At 41.5% G+C, this 19,735-nt stretch overlaps 2 protein-coding genes across 2 annotated transcripts; both read left to right on the top strand.

Annotated features, from left to right (window-relative positions):
• Positions 1-3,179: 3,179 nt before the first annotated feature.
• On the top strand, positions 3,180-7,330 carry mnx2b (motor neuron and pancreas homeobox 2b). Its single transcript, XM_082539294.1, has 3 exons — positions 3,180-4,059; positions 5,252-5,412; positions 6,292-7,330. Exons 1-3 carry the CDS (start codon positions 3,627-3,629, stop codon positions 6,706-6,708), a joined length of 1,011 nt encoding a protein of 336 aa, XP_082395420.1. The 5' UTR covers positions 3,180-3,626; the 3' UTR covers positions 6,709-7,330.
• Positions 7,331-12,360: 5,030 nt separating this feature from the next.
• On the top strand, positions 12,361-19,622 carry atic (5-aminoimidazole-4-carboxamide ribonucleotide formyltransferase/IMP cyclohydrolase). Its single transcript, XM_082533233.1, has 15 exons — positions 12,361-12,569; positions 12,759-12,885; positions 13,009-13,152; positions 14,411-14,499; positions 14,606-14,757; positions 16,760-16,916; positions 16,996-17,121; positions 17,213-17,320; positions 17,428-17,513; positions 17,604-17,693; positions 17,950-18,075; positions 18,149-18,241; positions 18,323-18,505; positions 18,978-19,133; positions 19,256-19,622. Exons 1-15 carry the CDS (start codon positions 12,551-12,553, stop codon positions 19,373-19,375), a joined length of 1,776 nt encoding a protein of 591 aa, XP_082389359.1. The 5' UTR covers positions 12,361-12,550; the 3' UTR covers positions 19,376-19,622.
• The last annotated feature ends 113 nt before the right edge of the window (positions 19,623-19,735 follow it).

The following is a 19,735-nucleotide window of genomic DNA, read 5'->3' as shown; positions in this document are numbered from 1 at the left end:
TGTACTCCAGGCCTGGTGGGAAAGGTGGTGTTGGTCAACAGCGTCCCTGAAACCTTTGTGTGTCACAACATGCCTGAAGAGAGGGCAGATCCAGGAATGTGCACACACAATCAAAGTAAACTGGATTAGGATTAATCACAGTGCCTAGGTATTGTATCAATGACAGCGAATCAAAGAAAATATATCTTTCAATGTCCGTTACATTGCTTTGTTGATGTTTTTCCATGTTCTGTGTTGTTCTGACGAACTATAGAAGCGCCTGAACTTTCTGCTCTATCAGCAGCAGGAAAGATCTTATCAATACCTCAAACCGCCAAGAATCACTGACCCAGTGGAGGTGAAAAACATAATGACTGGTCCAGCATGCAGATAGAACAAGAGCACACCTGACTTAATTTAAGGACAGGGTGAGCTGTCTCAGAGCTGTGGTAATGATTGAAAAATATGCCTGTAATTGCTGATAAGCTCTTTAATGTTTCAGTAAACTCCTGTTAGCCGCTAGGTTTACTGACGCATAACTCGTCGATAAACTCTGGCTTTGTAGTCAAGGGCTCGCGGCTCCTTTGAACCAATTGTCCTCTCACAGAGAGAAGGGTGTGCACTGCTTTTGGAGAGTTTCACTAAAGGTTCAAGGGGGCATGTGCATGTGAGGACATGTGTCACAAGGAAAGAAGGGAAAGGAAGTAATGATAGTTTAGATCTGAAAACATTTATTATTAAGCCTTCCACCTCATTAAAATAAGACACTTTCAGCTACACCTGCTGTCAGATATTTCACCTGCAAACTGCAGCCTGGAGTAATGTTTGCTCTTACTGACTCATTTTTAACAACAGTGTAATTAAGCTATCATGCTATTCCCATTGTCCTGCATTTTACCTAGTTTTGACCTCTGAGAGGTTTGCCCATAACTAATCACAAGACAGATCGCATTACTATATCTGCTGTTTATAGTTTCAAAGTAAACAAAGAAGAAGAAGCCATCAGCTTTACAAGAAGCCATGTGACTATATTCAGCACTGTAAGCTAGATGGTAAAATCTGCAACCAAGAATTTGTGCTTGAAATCAGTGCTCGAAATTGCAAGAAAGAGCTACATTTCAAACTCTACAAACCTCAGTTAGCAAAGTTGCACATGAACAAACCACATGACTTCTGGAACAATGTCCTTTGGACAGACAAGAACAAAATGAAGATGTTAGGCTATTATTCAAAGTAGTATATTTGGTGAACACAAATTACCTCATACAACCGTCTAACACGGAGCTGGAGGGATGACGATTGGGGCTTATTTTGAAGCCATGAGCCACAGCAGCAAATCTACAACAGATTGCCCAAAAAAGAAAAGAATCAAAGTTTTGTAATGGCCTGGTCAAAGTCTGGGCCAAAGACCTCGACCTGATTGAAACCCTGTGGCGGGACCTTAAGAGGGCTGCGTATGAACAAATGCCTGGAAACCTCAATGAATCACTAGAGTTTCTTTTGATTTATTCTACTATTAAATTCATGAGCATCTTGCAAAAATAAAAAATAAAAATCATAGCATTCTCTCCAACAACATTCAAATTTATATCATCAAACAGGCACTTAAGAAATTGCTGAGCTAACCTCAACAGCTTCTTCTTCTAAACTATTAAAGCTCTTTAGACCCCATCTCAATTACACCAGCTCCACCTGTTCTGTCTGTAGACATTTATATTAATCAGTCTTCTCTTCATTAATAAGATTTGTATTATAAGTTCTTAAAGCTTCTGATCCAGCTGTTATATTCAATTATTAACTTATTTAGGATTAGCAGGACTTATGTACATATAGCAGCAAAATTTCATCTTTTAGGAGGAAAAGACCATCCATCGTCAGAAGAATGCACCAGACACTGGAAGCAGGCGCTGATTTAATTTAATTCGTGGACCTCTGTTGGCAGACTCAAGTGACAGGTTTAGCGGTGGCCTGGCTATTTAAATACTTTCAAATAATAAAGGCAAAAGAAAAGAGGGGAGAGGTTGCGAGAAACAGGCAGAAGGTAGCACTGATTACCCAGGAGCAAATTACCTCTATATCAGCCCCGGAGACAGACACCAATCTGCCTGATAGAGAGAGAGAGAGCTGAGGATGAGAGACACCGCAGTAACACGGTAAAGGAGAAAGAGAGAGTGAGAAATGGGCGGACTAGCAATTTCCTGGAGGTCAACTGCACCGCACATACACACGTGTGCGCACAATTTTACAGATTTAAGAAGGGGGTGTCCTCAAACAGGTGGCGTTTTTGTTCACATCAGCAGAACGAAGCACACAAAGGCCCACGTGTGCTTTTATGTGGAAAATGTAATATTGTGACATGAGGAAAAGATGACTATTTGTTAGTGAAGGTGTTAGAGCCTAAAACATATTCTTGGGAACACATAAAACAAATAAATATAAATATTAGATTGTTAGTATTACACAAGCCACAACTGCACAGGAAAAAATCACATTATTTATAGTTATTGTTGGGTTGGATAGAGATCTGTAATGTCGCATTATCAAAAGATGGAGTTTTCCTTCTGGTGCAGCAACATGCAGATTCCACTTATTATTCTGTGACTTATAATTTTTGATAAACTGTATCTCTATCGATGTTGTGGTACCATGTCTGAGAGACGAAGAGAGACGGATGTACGCCGCCTTTCTCCAGTCTTAAAACTGCATTAGTTCACATTAAGCAGAGGGCCAATTAACTTATAGCCTCTTCTGCCAAGTCATTACACTTTTATACGGTTTGTGTGCAATTCCTGATCGTAAACTTTAATAGCATCGGTATGGCCTTGGTATAGGAATGAAACAAACCATTAATACTAATGATTTAAATACCGTACACAACGTCTCTAACGTCACACCAATCAGAGGTAACCAATAACATTAGTGTGGAAAACAGGCCAGTATTTGGCTCTAAGGTGTGGAGGATATTAGCAGCACTAATAATTAGTCTGGACAATGAAAGCAGCGTATAATTCTTTGTTTATGGCAGCCAGGTAGCCGCAATCTGTGGAGAGTACGATGAGCTGGCAGTAAGATAGATACTGAAAATACAATTGCCCAATCTTCTAATGTACTTCGGTGCTTTGATGCAGTTGAAGGTGTTTGCAGGCGGGACAAGGGTTGGACATTACCTCACTCTGAATGCTTTCTGGGGGGAGAAACGAGCGAGTAATTAGCTGATTAGAGGCCCGTCAGAGCAGCTCGAGCTCCAGCCAATCCCCAGCTGGCAGAGGCCTCCAGGGGTGGAGAAGGACGGCTGATGTAGAGGGAAACATACCTCTGTGGGTTAGTTTTCCAAGAGACTCGATGGTGCGGACTGACATAAAGGCGCAATTTAAAGAAACCGGTGCACGCGCGCACACGCGGGTGTCAGTTAGAGTGGCATTTAGCTGAAACAAGTACAACGAGGGAAAAACCTGCCAATGTGTTTTTTAAACGAATATACAGGTTTCGGGTTATTTTTCTTTATAAAAGGGGGAAAGGAGAGCTTATGATTTTGTGACTGAAGAGCACGGCACAGGTGCGCACCTGGAGAGAGCTCGACTTGTTTTTTCTAAAGACTCCTCAGTCCCGCTCTCTCTCGCTCTCTCTCTGCTGCTGCTGAAGCCATCATGGAGAAATCGAAAAACTTTCGAATCGACGCTCTTCTCGCCGATGAGACCAATCGGTGTGGTCGAGACCTCTCACCCGGTCTGAGCAGTGACAGCCCGGCCGGCAGCCCGGTCTCATGCCGCCGTGGGGACACTCCGTCCCCGCGAGGAGCGCACCTTCAGACCGGAATAATCCCCAAGCAGAGTGTCCTCAATCTGCCCCATCCGGGGCTTGCATCGCTGCCTCAGGGAGCGATTCCCGGCATGTATCCTGCACCCATGTACCCACTGTCGGCGTTGGGTGGACAACACCCTGCGTTCGCCTACACTGGCTTCACGCACCTATCGCAGACCTACCCAGAGCACCTGAAGGTGGCTACCATGGCTGGATCTCTGCCCCTGGAGCACTGGATCCGCGCTGGGCTCATGGTGCCACGACTGCCGGATTACAGCTGTAAGTGTGATGACATTAGATAAGCAGAGGTCCAGAATAATCTAACTTTAAAATAAATAAATATATAAATAAAAATAAATTAATTTCACAGGAGAATTTATCTGTTAATTTATTTTATTTTCAGACAGCTGTGTGTTACACTAAAAGAGAAAGAGTTTAGGCGGAACTGGTCAAGTTAATCTTATTATTATTATTATTATTATTATTATTATTATTATTATTATTATTATTATTATTATTATGCTTAATTAATAACTAAATAGTTGTCATTTCGGGGTTTTTATGTTTGCTTATTTTTTCATGATATCAAGCACACAGCACAGATTTATTGTTTAAATCACAAACCGGACTAACGATTCTGACATAGATTTTTTTTCTATTCTCCAAAGTTTTATTACATTTAAAAACCTTAATATTTAATAATAATCTGAGAAAGAAACGGGCAGCATTTTGATTTGTTTATTTATTATTCATAAATACATTTCACTGGCAGCGTAATTTAAAGCCTTCGGTTAGCTTTGCTTTGTGCGCCTTCTGTTGTTTTTGTTGTTGTTGTTGTTGTTGTTTTTTTTTATCTAAGTCCTGTATGTCGCGTTAATGGCAGTCATACATCGTCCCTCACAGTACAGTGGCACCTGTTTTACTGCGTCTCTGTCATATTTTAATTTTGCCCCATTTATTTCTCTATAAACGCCAGCCCGATGAAAACTGTCTTTGTGTGACGAAGAAACTATAAACAAACACCTAAAACGTTCTGTAGTTCATCAATAAAATCCCAAAAGCCTTCATTGAATTTTCATTAAGTTAATGGCATGCCTGTGTTTTTATGGCCCCTGCGCCCGCTTCTACCGTGTCCCGCCCGTCAACAATAAACTGGAGTAAAGCTATTATAGTTAATGATGGCCGGAGAGTGCCGGCATATGTGCGTCTGTTCCCACCCACAACATTACCATGAACTTCTGATGTCCTTGATGTTACAGTATATAAATAAGAGTGGTGGCAGCCAGTGAGCAAATATTCCTGGATAGAGCCTTAAATGAATCCAAATAATTAGGAAATAACTTTATAATATTAATATTAATATGCACATATTCATCCTGTTTTTAGGTGATTTAGGTTTTTAAAATATACACTTATAGTCATCTTGCATGGGACCACACACAAACTGATAACTTTGCTGTTCCTCTTCCAGCGGGTGCTCAGTCAGGCCTGTTGGGGAAATGCAGGAGGCCCCGCACCGCCTTCACCAGCCAGCAACTCCTGGAGCTGGAGAACCAGTTCAAGCTTAACAAATACCTGTCCAGGCCCAAGCGCTTCGAGGTGGCCACTTCACTCATGCTGACCGAAACACAGGTGAGCCAGACCAGAGACTGCAGAGCTCCTCTTTACATCTCCAGATCACGGCGCTCAACAGATGCCAGCACACTGTATGTGTGTAGTTACAGTTATAACATTTATATCTATTTTTTATTTTCTTAATAAGAATAACTCGGTAGAGTTAAAGGAGTGTGAAACCCATCACCTAATAACACTAAATGAGCCACAATATCAAAATAGGGAGAAAATAAAAAGAAAACAACCAATCAACAGATTTCATCTTCCTTTTTCTTTTTTATTGTAGCCTTAAATAAGACCAAACCATTTTTATACCATGAAAACAGCCAGCAGCACTCTATTAGATCAGCTTTAAATGTTACACTTTACTAAAGTATCTTCATTCTTGTTGCAGTTAGCTGATCAGCAAACTGCTTCTCATGTCCGCAGATGTTGTGTTGTCAATCATCTGTGGCAGTTTTCAGTGTTCATTGTTTACCTATCTTCATATATTCATGTGTGTAAGACTCACATGTCTTATGTTTCTGTTAATATTTATTTGTCGCTGATTGTTTCAGTGTTATGAATGCTAATACCTCTGGTAGGAGGAGGAGGGATAAAAAATTTGTGATAATAAAGAGTGATGTCGTTAATGATGACCACAGCATGAACCCCAAAATAACACTTTTTATCCTCCCCAACACTGACATGCAATATGAAACATATCACCTTAAAAATGAAGGTAAAATAGAATAAACAATTTATAAAGCAGCTTTTATCTAACAAAGAAAAAAGAAATAGGAAAGAGAGAGCTTCTGGAGCTGTGACTAAATTTGTCTTTGTTTCTGTTCAGACAAACCCCAGGTTGCGTTTCTTCTTTTAAACATGCGTTCTTCTTCTACTATGATCACTTCACAGGTGAAGATCTGGTTCCAAAATCGGAGGATGAAGTGGAAGCGCAGTCGGAAGGCAAAGGAGCAGGCCACTGCCTCCACCCAGTCTGAGGCAGAGAGACTACGCAGCTCGGGAAAGACAGGCTCCGACAAATCCAGTGAGAGCAGACGAGCTTTGAACCCGGACAACCGAAGGATAGCTCTCGAATTGGAGGATGGAGAAGAGGAAGAAGATGGAGAGGATGAGGAGGAAGAAGTAGCGGAGGCGCCCCAGCGTGGCTTTCCTCTTTCTGCGGGTAACCTAGTTGGGATCCAGCAAACCACGGACTTCTTGCAGCGTAACAATGAAGCTGGCTACAGCTCCCACAGCCCTTTCTCTGATGATGAGCTGGATGGGGTGGAAGTGGGTGGGGGTGACAGGAAAATTGGGGCAGGACTGTGAATACACACCCAGAAAAAGGTTTTAAAAACACATGAGAATTACCTGAGTGTTTCAGCAAAGTCACAACAGGAAAGTCTGTGTTTGTGAGAGAGGACAAACCTAAAGATCTTCACCTCGTATGCTCTGAGAAGGTTTTTCCAATCAAGACATTTGTTGGACTCATTCACACAATCACACATAAACAAATGCAGGATTATGACGCGTGTATAGTGCTTAAACTATTTGTGAATAGAATTATCACTAAGTAATTTACATTGCTGCAGCATGCTGGAAAAAACTGCTTCTTTCTTTCCCTAATTTTGCTCTTTTTTAATGCGCCAGTGGTCCTCTGTGGCAAACTTGTTTCCTCCATCCACTCACAGCCTGAGCTCCACTCAGTGAACACATTTTTTAGGAATTAAATGTTAAGAGGAGTGAACTACAACACATTCAAACAGTTTGATGAGGTTCAGGAGGCGCACGAGCCGTGTGACCATTGATAGAACGGACAAAGGCTCAGAAACAGCTGCAGTTCCAGATGTTTTTGCTCCCAGACTTTGCACAACATCCCATGTAGCGCATTTCCATTTGTGCATTTAATGTGAATATTCAGATTTTTTTTTCAATAATATTTATGACTTGGTTGTCGTCACTTACATGTAAATAAATGAACTTAATTTATTTGAATGATTGAAGGATGAATCGTACGTGTATTTATCTCAAACTTGTGTGGTGTAAATGTGAAATAAAGAAAATGGCAACAAAAGAAGTGAATTATTTCCATTTGATGTGATAGAAATGTATATATATATATATATATATATATGGACAAATACATTTGATTTCAATTGTTTTTTAAAATACATAAAAGAACTCACACAGGGATGGTGCTGAGCGTTGAAGGAGCTGCTTACCTGCTGCCTCGTGATTAAATTACCAGCTGAAGTCTACAAAGCAACGTCTGCTAACAGCTGCTGTGGATGGATAAGATATACTTCTATTTATTCTATTATTTAATTCAATTTCAATTTTTGTCACAGGGCTAATACACAGAGAGAGAGACAACCTGTTGTGCTCACATTCACACCTAAGACCTATTGATAATCAGTCTAACAAGCAAGTCTCTAGACTGTGGGAAGAAGCTGGAGTACCCAGAGAGAGACTGGAATTCTTTCTGAAAAATCAGGGAATCATTTGCACAACTAAAATTAATCCAGAAAGCAAGAAGAATGTAATTATGATGTGTTTTTCAGTCTGGACCAAAGTGCTGGATAACCACTCTGAGAGTTGTTGTGCAAAAGAAAGGAAAAAAACACAAACAGCTTTATCTCACTCCCGTGAAAATGCTCCTTGGCTACAAAAGCAATTCACTGTTCATGTTTGCGTCTTTTTCAGTTCCCACCCATTAGCTCACATCCCTGCTGCCTCTGGTAGTAAACCAAAGCACAAGTACGCCTCATTTCACAGTTTTAATTTACTGCAGAGGCTCTCAGATATTAATTACTTGGTGAGGTTTACTGATGGCCAAATAATTAAGCTAATGAATAGGAAGTAAAGCAATCAAAAGCCTGATGGGGAGCGGTCACATAGGCCCATTTTAATTTCCAAGAGCAACGGCATGATGAGTTTGTGCAACCGCAAGAGGCTTTTTATTGGACCCCTATGTAAGGGCTGTGATTAAGGAGCAGACTGGAGGACATGCAGTGTGGTGAAACTTAACCCTCTCTCAGACCACGGTCACATATTTATATAGTGATTAAATGCATTCTTAACTGGTGGCAGTGATTTAGCAGTGCTTTTAGCACCCTTATGAGGCTCTTGGCTGTTCTGTCTTATATATATAAGAAACTTAAGAGACCCTTAAGAGCATCACTTGTTAAAAAATATACTTTTAATATGAAAATCATGTATATGTTTGCGTAGGATAAATAACAGAATAATTACAGCTGACATCAAGTACAAAGAATCACCTTGACATCAAACTTTATCGAAACAAATCTGATAACATATTCATAAAACTGTGTTATGAGACCTCTGCTGAAATATTCCAGTGCAAATACATAAGCACTGGGAATATTTCCCAGTGCTTATGTATACATAAGCACTGGGAATATTTCCCAGTGCTTATGTATACATAAGCATTCATGCCATTTGTGCAAGTTTTATTTTAAGTGACAGTAAAGGATCAATTTCATGAAAAAAAAAAAAAAAAAAGACCTCCAGAGCTTCTGAGGTGAGGCTGTGGTAAACTATGAGGACCTTCTTAGTGGCAATACAGCGGAAATCTCTGCTCAGAGAGACCTCACAGAAGATCAAAGGTTTTATAACGAAAGGGATCAAATAAAGAAAGGTGGAAGCACACAAGGATACGAGTTTTAACACGTGGTCAGGGCTTTAACAAATCTGGTTAAGATCGAAATGATGATTAACCTGAAGCAGCATCAAATCCGCTTTTTTATTTATTTATTTAGCCAGTGTTTAACTCCAAAGAAGTTTTCGTTTAACTTTGACTTGATTTAATAGGAGTGAACGTAACACGCCTGCAGAGTGAGCCTCTATCAAACCGCAGCTTTTAATTTGGCTGATGAAAAATCTCACGAATCAATAGGAGCTCATTTAGTTGTGTGACTTGTCAGCTCTATGACGAATGCCATTTGGCCCATTTTATGACAGAGGGCCCTCTGACACAGGACGCGCGCGCACACACACAAAATCACAGCTAATTGATAAGGCAGCGGAGGAATATATGGAGGTCATTGATTCTGTTTCTCCTCTAATTTAATCTGAATACACTGTGCGTGTTGATTAAAAAATTTCCCCCCTCGCGTAAATTACACTCACCGCTGATAACGCTGTCACTTTCCGGCAACAAAAAGTGCTGACGGGCTCCTGCCTCTCTCTGTTTTTCCCCAATAATGCGCAGAGAGCCCGCGTCTTTCTATAAAAATCTTTCACTGTCTATTGAATCACTCAAGTCAGCCCGTGAGACGTCAAGAACGGTTTACCAGAAACCCCCATTTTCATGGTTAGACAAATAAATTGGCCTCCTTCTTCTTTTTTTTTCTTTTTTTTGCTTTGTCGGATTATAAATCAGCGTGCCCTTAAAATATTTACACCCTGTAGTTTAATCAATCAGCAAAATGCCGGACTCATTACGTAAATATGAACAGATTGTGCGATCTTTTAACGTAATCACACGTACCGCCGCAGGTTTCCCTGGGCCCTGTCCTGTCACTTAACTAATGGACAAGTAAGGCTGCAGTGAGCGACGGGGTCCCATAAATCCACATCTGTCCGACTTAAAACGCTGTTCTAAAGCACGAAAAAGGGCACTTTTTTTCTTTTTTCTTTGCCAGTAAAGTTTATTGAAGAGGCGTTTTAGGGGTGAATGTATTCATGGGCGTCATTTATTATTGCAGGAAAAGTAGGGTGAATTAAGGCTGATTGGGACAGTTTTTTTGAATTTCCGTCCCGTGTAAATGTTCGTGTCATAAATTTACTGAATAAAAAAATAAATAAAAATCATGATGGATTTCTGCAACAATGGAGAGGCCGTCCATCTGTGTGAGGAGGAATGAAGGTTATCTCACTTTTCAAGGAGACGTAAACTGACACCAGGCCTGTTTTCTCTTTAAGTGTTTGGATCTTCTGGATGATTGTGACAACCTTTATCATTAGTGAGGAAAAGTTTTTTTCTTTTGTTTTTTAATTATAATACAATCTAATTTTTCGGGCATATTAATTTGCTTTCCTGCTCATCATAATTTTTCTGATTAACTTTATTAAATTATAAAGCCACACTCTCACAACACAGTGACAGCTGGATGCTCTGATGTCAAAGCTTCCAGTCATGCCAATCCAGAAAAGGGCCGTGCAGAGGTCCAGTCTGAACTGTAGAAGCATGGGTTATGATAACATGGCTGTGGTTAAGGTCAGCAATGTCTTGCTTGAAAAATTCAGCTGATTCAGGAATATTTTCTGCATACAAGTGAAGTAAGGCCTGTTCCACTCTGGTGTAGACAGGAAACAAAATGTAGGTGGAGTGAGCTTGCAGAGCTGACACGGTTAATATTGTCACTGGTGTGACCATCATGGACAGGATTAGAAATGAGTCTATCACAGGGACAGTCGTAGAAATAGAGGCAAGGCTGGGATAGTTCAGACATGTTCAAGGATTAGTGAAAAAATTGGACAAAGGATGTTGGAGATGGCGCTGCCAGGCAGGAGGAAAAGACGAAGACCACAGTTTGCCATGCAGTTCATGGGTGTAATGACACCCGCTTCAGATGTTATCAGTCCATAAAATGGGCGTTATTAGCAGAAATCAGCCCCATATTTATGGGCCAATAGGGGGCCATCTCCACCTGCTAGTTTGTTCCGAATGTTGTTATCATCCATTCAGATGGAGCATCGCTAACAGAAGCATGGGAAGACTCCACATCTACTCTCGCTGGAATCCAAGGAGGACACTCGGAGGGGTGGTGTGACAGAGGAGGATGCTGGGACAAGGTTAGATGGAGGGGATGATGATCTGCTGCCGTGACCTCTAAGGATTGTATCTGCATGAAGAGCATATGCAGAATATATGCGTCTTTTATATTTTTGTTCACTGATAAAGCAATTTAGTTTTTTCCCAATACTAGAAACATCACATTAACACATATTTACTGGTTTTGTTGCAGTAGAACATCACACTCATGTTTCTATCAGTGTTAATATATAAACTACAACAACTTAACTTAAACTGAATCATGATGCCTTCACGAACAACTTCCTGGTTGACACCCACCTGTCACAACAAGGAATTTTTACTTCATGTTTTTACAGATGATCTTGGTAAAATAAATTAAGAAGAAGAATTTTTAATTTTCTGTCATCAGGTAAGAAATAAAGCCTGTTTAGGTACTGTTTCATTCAGTCACTTCTCCCAACCACTCTTTAATTTATATACTCTGTAGCTTAAACTAAAATTCATGCTGGTCAGGAATATACTAATAATAATATGTTGTGTTTTAATGTTATTAAAAAACAACATATTATTATTAGTATTTTTTAATTAAATCTATAAATCAAGGGTAAACTTATTATTAGGAGAAAGCGCTCTTCGTGTCACCAGGTGTATGATGTCAGTGAACTTTGCCAAGCTTCGGATTATTTGTTAATAAAATATATGAAATGCAAAAAACAGAAACACGCTGACACGTGTACGAAGAAGGACCAAGTCTGCCCTCTTGTGGCAAAACCAAGAATGACACCTCGTCTGGGTGGCCTTACTAGCTGCAGCCCCTCCCCGGCTTATGATTGTAATTTTGCTGGTAAATCCTCAAATTAACTCAAAATTGATGATCACACGTTTACAAATCCAGTATTACACTTTCATATAAAATAAGCAAGAGTAATTTTGAAATGACATCAAGACAACATAGCTAGTTACTGCTGTACTGATGATATGAATGTGAAATTCATAATTTACACAGTCTCACATTTCAAGACATAAATCTAAAGGTAATTGGAAATACTGCTGTCTATTAGTGAGTGTGTGTGGTCATTCTTATTATTTGCAGTAGTACTTATTGTTGTTGTTGTAGTAATATTTTGTGTTAATTGCGTTTTTCTAATGTAAATGCGCATTTTCTGCGCCGTTTTGCTCTTTTGGGTGCGCTTGTGTGCGAGGGGCGGGCCGGCTTCAGAAGGGCGGGCGTTCGTAGTTTTGAAGCGCATGATGAAGCCGTGAACAGCCTGCAGCTTTGCCTCAGCCTCCTCTGCATCGTTTGCTAATTGTGAAACTGGGAGAAGCGTGAGCAGAGAGCCAGCCGACGCTCAGACAGACAGACTGCCCACTGTGAACACTGTGACCGTGAACATGGCTTCCTCGGAGCTTGGTGAGTTTCTCTGAGCATGAAACAAACTTTCTGAGTTTTGGTGTTGCGACATGCAGGCTGCTAGCTGACTGGCTAACATTAGCCAACGTGGTTAGCTCCACTTCACTAAAAACGGGCATTTATTCTTCGTTTGCGTTTGTAAAATGACAACAAGTCCTGGGTTAAAGCTCTGCTCATCTGTCTTTGCAGCACTTCTGAGTGTTTCTGACAAAACTGGACTGTTGGACTTCGCTAAGAGGCTGGTGGGTGTGGGGCTGTCTCTGGTGGCCTCAGGGGGCACAGCCAAAGCCCTGCGGGATGCTGGACTGGCCGTCAGGTGGGTGCTCCACTAGCCCTTAAAGTCAAAGCCATAGGCGTCCACATGTACTACTGCAGTACTGTAGATACCTGCAGCATGTGAGGCCTTCTCTAAGTTCTCAGAGTCTCTGCTTTGTGTCAGGGATGTGTCTGAACTGACTGGACATCCAGAGATGCTGGGCGGCAGAGTGAAGACCCTGCATCCTGCAGTGCATGGAGGTATCCTGGCCAGAAAAACACCCAGTGACACCGCTGACATGGAGAAGCTGGGCTACAGCCTGGTAAGGTGAGACAAACACAGCAAACAGAAATGGGCAAAAGCTTTCTCAAGCATGTAAAATACTCTGATGTGTGCAGTATGCTGGATGTTTGTGTGTACTTGCAGTAGAAAGAGAAGGCTGAGTGGAAATGAAACCCTTGTGCACATGTGACCCATGTGGAGTGCAGGCACGTGCTTTTTAATCAAGAAGCATGTCGAGTTGATTTGGCTGCTGGATAATTGGAAACCTGCTGCCCGTGCATGCTCATCCTGTGACTCCTGTTCATTGGAAGAATGATTCGATTTCACTGTGTCCTCAGTGGAAGATTAAACGACACGTGATTGAAGTTTAGCAGATGACTGTTTCTTAACAACTTTTTTTTTTTCTTTTAAAGACAAGAAAATCAGTGGATCCTGTTGTCGGTGTGCAATACTTGCTTTTTTTCTTTTTTTTGTCGGATTTTTTTAAAATGTTTGGCAACATATGAAAAAATGCTGAAACTGCAGTAAAGTTAATGGATTTAATGATTTCATTTACTGACTGTTTACACAAGTAGTCATAAGACACGCTCGAGCAAAGCTTGTCTTGCTTTGTACTTTCTTTGGTAGTGGTCTCAAATGAAGAAGCGCAAAAATGTATTGCATGGACACACGATTAACCCCATTCAGTTTGTAACACCGTGCTGCAAAACACGATTTTGATCATTACAGGTTGAACATTAGAGCTTTTCAAACAGCAGGTGACCCTGCTTACTAATACCTACCACGAAAAATGCTCGGTGCCCACCAAAGATGTTTTATCCAGAACCAAAGGGAAGCACCAGCACGTTGATAAAACGATCTGTTTAACCAGTTGTGGTAATTTCATTCACATAAGTACCGGTATGTCAGACACTTCTGCTCAACAGAATCCGAGGAAATACGTGGATTTCTCTCAGACAAGTTGCAATAAGTTCGAGTTTATTATGCCTAAATGCATAGACTGAAAACACTATGCATGTATAAGAGAATTAACTGTGAACAGCTTGTTTTGAGCATGTGGATTCCCATGAACACCTTACGTCTATGTAGGATCTCCCACTGAACTGATCTCCATCTTTAACTTATCTGAAGCTGGCAGAACTGCTGTGTAGTGTGCCTGCACAGCTGGATCAGTAAGAAGCAGCTGTTTAGCTAGAAAAATGCACCTGCATTTAAAATGTGAGGGCCATCAGTTCATTATTGTACTCCAGTGTTTGAAAGTTTTTAAGTATGAAAAGATTTTCCTTTGTTTGCCCTTTTCAAGAGTGGTGGTGTGCAACCTGTACCCATTCATAAAGACTGTCTCTAACCCGGATGTCACGGTGGAGGATGCCGTAGAGCAGATTGATATCGGTAATGCATAGAAGTGCACTCTTTGCTTGCCTGTCTTACTAATGATGAAACACTTATTTATTTGTGTACTCTGCGTGTATTGATAAAAACTGTTCTTTCTTCTCAGGTGGTGTAACTCTGCTCAGAGCAGCAGCCAAAAACCACGCTCGGGTCACCATTGTGTGCGATCCTGCCGACTATTTGCTGGTTGCCAAGGAGATGGAGAATTCGGCGGACAAAGACACGACCCTGGAAACTCGCCGGACTCTGGCCCTGAAAGTGAGTCTGTTTTGTTGCAAGCGTGTGACCTGATTTTTCTGAGAAAGGAATTTTAGGAAAATACAAACTTGTAGACTTTTTGAGGTGGGCTTTTAGATTTAGGGGTTTTAAGGTTATAATGCAGTTTTGGGGGGGGGCGGGGTTAAGGTGAGGGTTGGTTTTGGATTATGTTTTGAAAATGGGGTAAAAGGGCACAAGCTGTCACCTCTCCAAACGCATAATTTCTTTATGCGTTTCTGCTTTATCATACCTGTCAGAGGGAGGCCATTTAAAGTTTGTCATTCAATCCAATTTTATTTATATAGCGCCAGATAAGACTAGACAAGATAAAAACCCTACAGTAATACAGAGAAAATCCCAATAATTGAACAACCCACTGTGAGTGCACACTTGGTGACAGTGGGAAGGAAAAACTCCCTTTTAACAGGAAGAAACCTCCAGTAGAGCCAGGCTCATGGAGGGGTGGCTATCAGCCGTGACCAGGTGATCACATGAAGTCACATGTTTGCGTGTTGGTTGGCATACTGCAGTTTCAGAAATTCACATATCACGTTTTATATTTTATAAATTGCTATTTATCACAATATATTTGAAAATTTGCGATAAAGATATAACGGACGATATAATTGGCGCGAGACAAAATAAATACCTTACAATTCCACAACTTTATTAGTGCAAAAAAAGCCCCATCAATGTATTTTCACTTAAACAAGCAGCTGTTTTTTATGTGCATTAAAGTTATATAAAAATGTAACAGTGCAAATGCAAATTCCTTGCTGACAGTTTAACCAAAAGGCATTTCCAGTGGAAATTGGCCGACATATCCTCAGCATAACCATGTATAATATCCACAAAACTTAAAAGAGGTTATACACACACAATACGGTAATATTATGTTGAAGCACAGTACGTATCACTCCGCCAGGCTCCTGCCTGCGGTTGCCGTAATGCTCCGACAGTCCATCAAGCGGTGCGGGTTCGTAGCTTAGCAAAGTCGTACTAAAACATTTTTTGACAGATTTTCGAGCGCCGTGTAGCACATAAAATCGGTTCGAGGTCAGTAAACACAACCAGAATTCATACATAAGGCACACGGGATTATAAGGAGCACACAAAGGATTGATTTTAAGTGCGTCTTATTTTCCGAAAAACACTGTAATAACGACGGCCCGCTAGCATGCTCTACCAAAAATTGTCCTTTGGTGTGTATCTGACTTGCAAAAGCCAAACTAGTTCCACACCACTGAAGTTGCAGCATTTTTACAAACCAATTCTGGTTCATCTGTTTCATTCAACGATCCTCATTCTCCGTCACCGCCATGCTTTTTCTGCCATCTGCGTATGAAAACAAAGCATGTGCGTTTTCCCCATATTCTATCGCCATATTTCATTTTCTTATCATTGCCTAACATTAAACCGGTATTACAGTGAACGGTATGATATGACCCAGCCCTATTGGGGGGGGGGGTTGTCTTTAATGCCTGATCATGTATTGAAGGAGCCATATGTTGAATGTGTGCGTGAATGGGTGGATGACTGGATATGTAAAGCGCTTTGGGATCCTTAGGGACTAGTAAGGCGCTATATAAATGCAGGCCATTTACCATATGTTACAGCTAGTTGCCTTCAAAACGATGTTGCTTAAACTTAAATTTTAATAACCAGTTGAGTCAAAGACCGTTTCCTGATGGGGTTAGTCATAATCTGACTATTTGTTCTGGTTTTGCTATTTGCTCAGAGATGAGGGTCAGCGAGTCGAAGTCCAGGCTGTTTATCACAGAGTGATGAAATGTGTTTAACATTTGAGGAGCAGTGAACTCTAACCTCACAGTCTGACTGCACTGAGCTTTGAGTTAAATACTGATAACTGTCCCACTTTGCCTGCAGCCCTTTTTTCTTGTGGAGAGATGGTTCCTTTCCTAAAACATCAGAAAGTGATGTAAGCAGTTTTTTTGTTTTTTTTCTTCCTAACCTTTCTCTACTCGTTCTGCTTCCTGTGCAGGCCTTCACACACACAGCACAGTATGATGAGGCTATATCCGACTACTTCCGCGGGCAGTACAGCCGCGGCGTGTCCCAGCTGCCTCTGCGATACGGCATGAACCCCCACCAAGCACCCGCTCAAATCTACACTCTGCGCGCGGCTCTGCCGCTCACAGGTACCCTCACACCACGCCATGCCACGCCGCAATCTGTCCTTTAATGTCACCCATCCCCTTTTAACGTTCCCTCTCTTAGTGGTCAACGGTGCTCCTGGCTTTATCAACCTGTGCGACGCTCTGAACGCGTGGCAGCTCGTTAGGGAGCTGAAGAGAGCCCTCAGCATGGCTGCAGCGACTTCCTTCAAACACGTCAGCCCTGCTGGTAAGAAAGAAAGACCCCATTCAGACGCACTCTTACAGTTAACAGTGTCCACATAGATCTGACAATGAAAGCTGTCACCTTGTTTCTGAAGGAGCCGCAGTAGGAGTTCCTCTGACCGAGGAAGAGGCCAAAGTGTGCATGGTGCACGACATGCTGAAGGACCTCAGCCCACTCGCCACCGCCTACGCAAGGGCAAGAGGTTAAAAAGTCACCTGTATAGCTGATGCCCTGAAAATGATTGTGTGCTGGGCGCTCTCTCTTTTTTTCTTTTTTTTAATATGTTATACATTTACTCTGTGCCTCCAGGTTCAGACAGGATGTCTTCATTTGGAGATTTCATTGCTCTGTCAGATGTGTGTGACGTTCCCACTGCTAAGATCATATCAAGAGAGGTAAATAAGAGGGCAAGCTTTTTATTTTTTTTAATCATTAAAATTATAAAGATAATAATAATAGTATTTTTTGTGATGTAACATTCTTAGGTCTCAGACGGTATCATTGCTCCTGGTTATGATGAGGAGGCACTCAAAATCCTTTCCAAAAAGAAGAATGGCAACTACTGTGTGCTTCAGGTGAGGGCGCTGTTTCCCCACGTCTGTATTTGTCTCTGGTTTTGGAAGCATGTCTTTGGACGTACTGATTAGCTTAAAAACCTCATAATTCTCAGACACATGCAGATTGAATAACCTGCTTTTTTTTTTTTTTTTTTTTTTTCTAGGCAGATAATGTAACTGAAGTAGTTGCAAGTCATACTGAAGATAAAAATGTGTACAGTACATGCATGCTATGTAAACTGGGTTATGGGTTATGTCCGTGCTTGTGTCTCAGATGGATCCTGACTACGAGCCTGATGACACCGAGGTGAGAGTGTTGTTTGGTCTCTATCTCAAACAAAAGAGGAATGGAGGACGTATCAATAAGGACTTCTTCAGCAACGTTGTTTCCAAAGGCTCGGTAAGACACTGAAGTGTGTTAACGTTTTACTGACTCGATCCAATCTGACAGATTCTTCTCTTGTGTCCTAAAGCTCTCTGAGGAAGCTGTGCGTGACCTCACCGTGGCAACCATCGCCGTCAAGTACACGCAGTCTAACTCTGTGTGCTATGCTAAAGACGGACAAGTAAGAGGTGGCGCATAAATGAGGAAGGAATCCAGAGGAGCCTCAGTTGTTCCCCAATCTTTCTTCACCTGTGTTTTCCAGGTTATCGGTATTGGTGCAGGGCAGCAGTCTCGTATCCACTGCACTCGGCTGGCGGGTGACAAAGCTGACAACTGGTGGCTCAGGCACCACCCTCGAGTCCTGAGCATGAAGTTTCGCAGTGGTGTGAAGAGAGCAGAGATGGCCAACGCAATCGACCAGTATGTGAGCGACACCATTGGAGAGGTGAGGGAGTAACATTTGGAGACGTGCACTGTAGTTACCAGTGAGGAAAAAGTACAACTGTGTTTTTATTTTGTTTGGATGTAAACATTTCAAGACTGCATTTGTGTTTATGTGAATATTTAAAATGCGTACATGCAACCCTTTGTGTCTTAAATGCAAAGAGGAACTCAGCTTCTGACATGGACACAAATAAATATGCAGTTTTAAGAGTGTTTTGTACAATAGATGAAGAATTACTGTATTTTGCGAGATGTAAACACATCCAATGTTCCTGTGCATATTGAGGACTGAGGCACAAAGCAGCAGATTATTTTATTACGTTAATAGATTCTGACTTTTTGTATACAAAAGATTTAAGATGTTCCCACCTCTGATGTTCAATGTCATGTCTAAGCCAACAGCATGCCAAGTTTGAGACTGTGTGAGTAAATGAAAACCTGTGTCCTGTGTATATTCTGTCCTGTGCCGGCAGGGCCCAGACTTGGAAGTTTGGAAGTCGATGTATGAAGAGGTCCCTGAGCTACTGTCAGAGACTGAAAAGAAGAACTGGATCAGCTCACTGCAGGCTGTGGCTGTCAGCTCTGACGCCTTCTTCCCTTTCAGAGATAACATAGATCGGGCCAAAAGGGTAAGTGCCTTGCACGAAGAACGTGTACATGCTGCACACACCTTGTCAATCTCACTGCAACTTAAACCCTGGTCTTCCTGTCATAACTCACATTTCCTTCCTGTGTGTGTGTCTGTCTCCAGAGCGGCGTTCAATACATCGCAGCTCCAGCGGGCTCTGCTGCTGATGAGGTTGTGATCAATGCCTGTAATGAGCAAGGCATTACTCTGGTGCACACCAGCCTGCGACTCTTCCACCACTGAGTTCACTAAGCGTTGAGTTCGCTCTCAGTTTTGTGTCTTTACAAAGACGAAATAAACGTGTGCAACATTGCTGATCTTCAGACATTCCTACATTTAGCTGAACTGTAGAAACAGACGCACAATTTTGTAACACACTAAATACATTCCTGACTTGTGATCAAAATGTTCAAGAGTGTAATACTGTAACTGCAGCTGATCCTTGTAGGTCAGTCTTGCAACACTATGAAATAAACTTGGAGTTTGACTATTTTGTCTCTTTCATTGTGCTAACTGCGTGACACTGTTAGTCCATTGCATTAATCCAGACTCAAGGTCACAGTGCTTCATTGGGATTGCAGTGAGTCGTTCAGCAAAATTGAA

This window comes from Aulonocara stuartgranti (assembly GCF_965226115.1).
Source record: "Aulonocara stuartgranti genome assembly, chromosome: 1".
NCBI classification, from domain to species: domain Eukaryota; kingdom Metazoa; phylum Chordata; class Actinopteri; order Cichliformes; family Cichlidae; genus Aulonocara; species Aulonocara stuartgranti.
The sequence above is the reverse complement of the archived record's forward strand: the minus strand, read 5'-3'. Positions and strand labels throughout refer to the sequence as shown.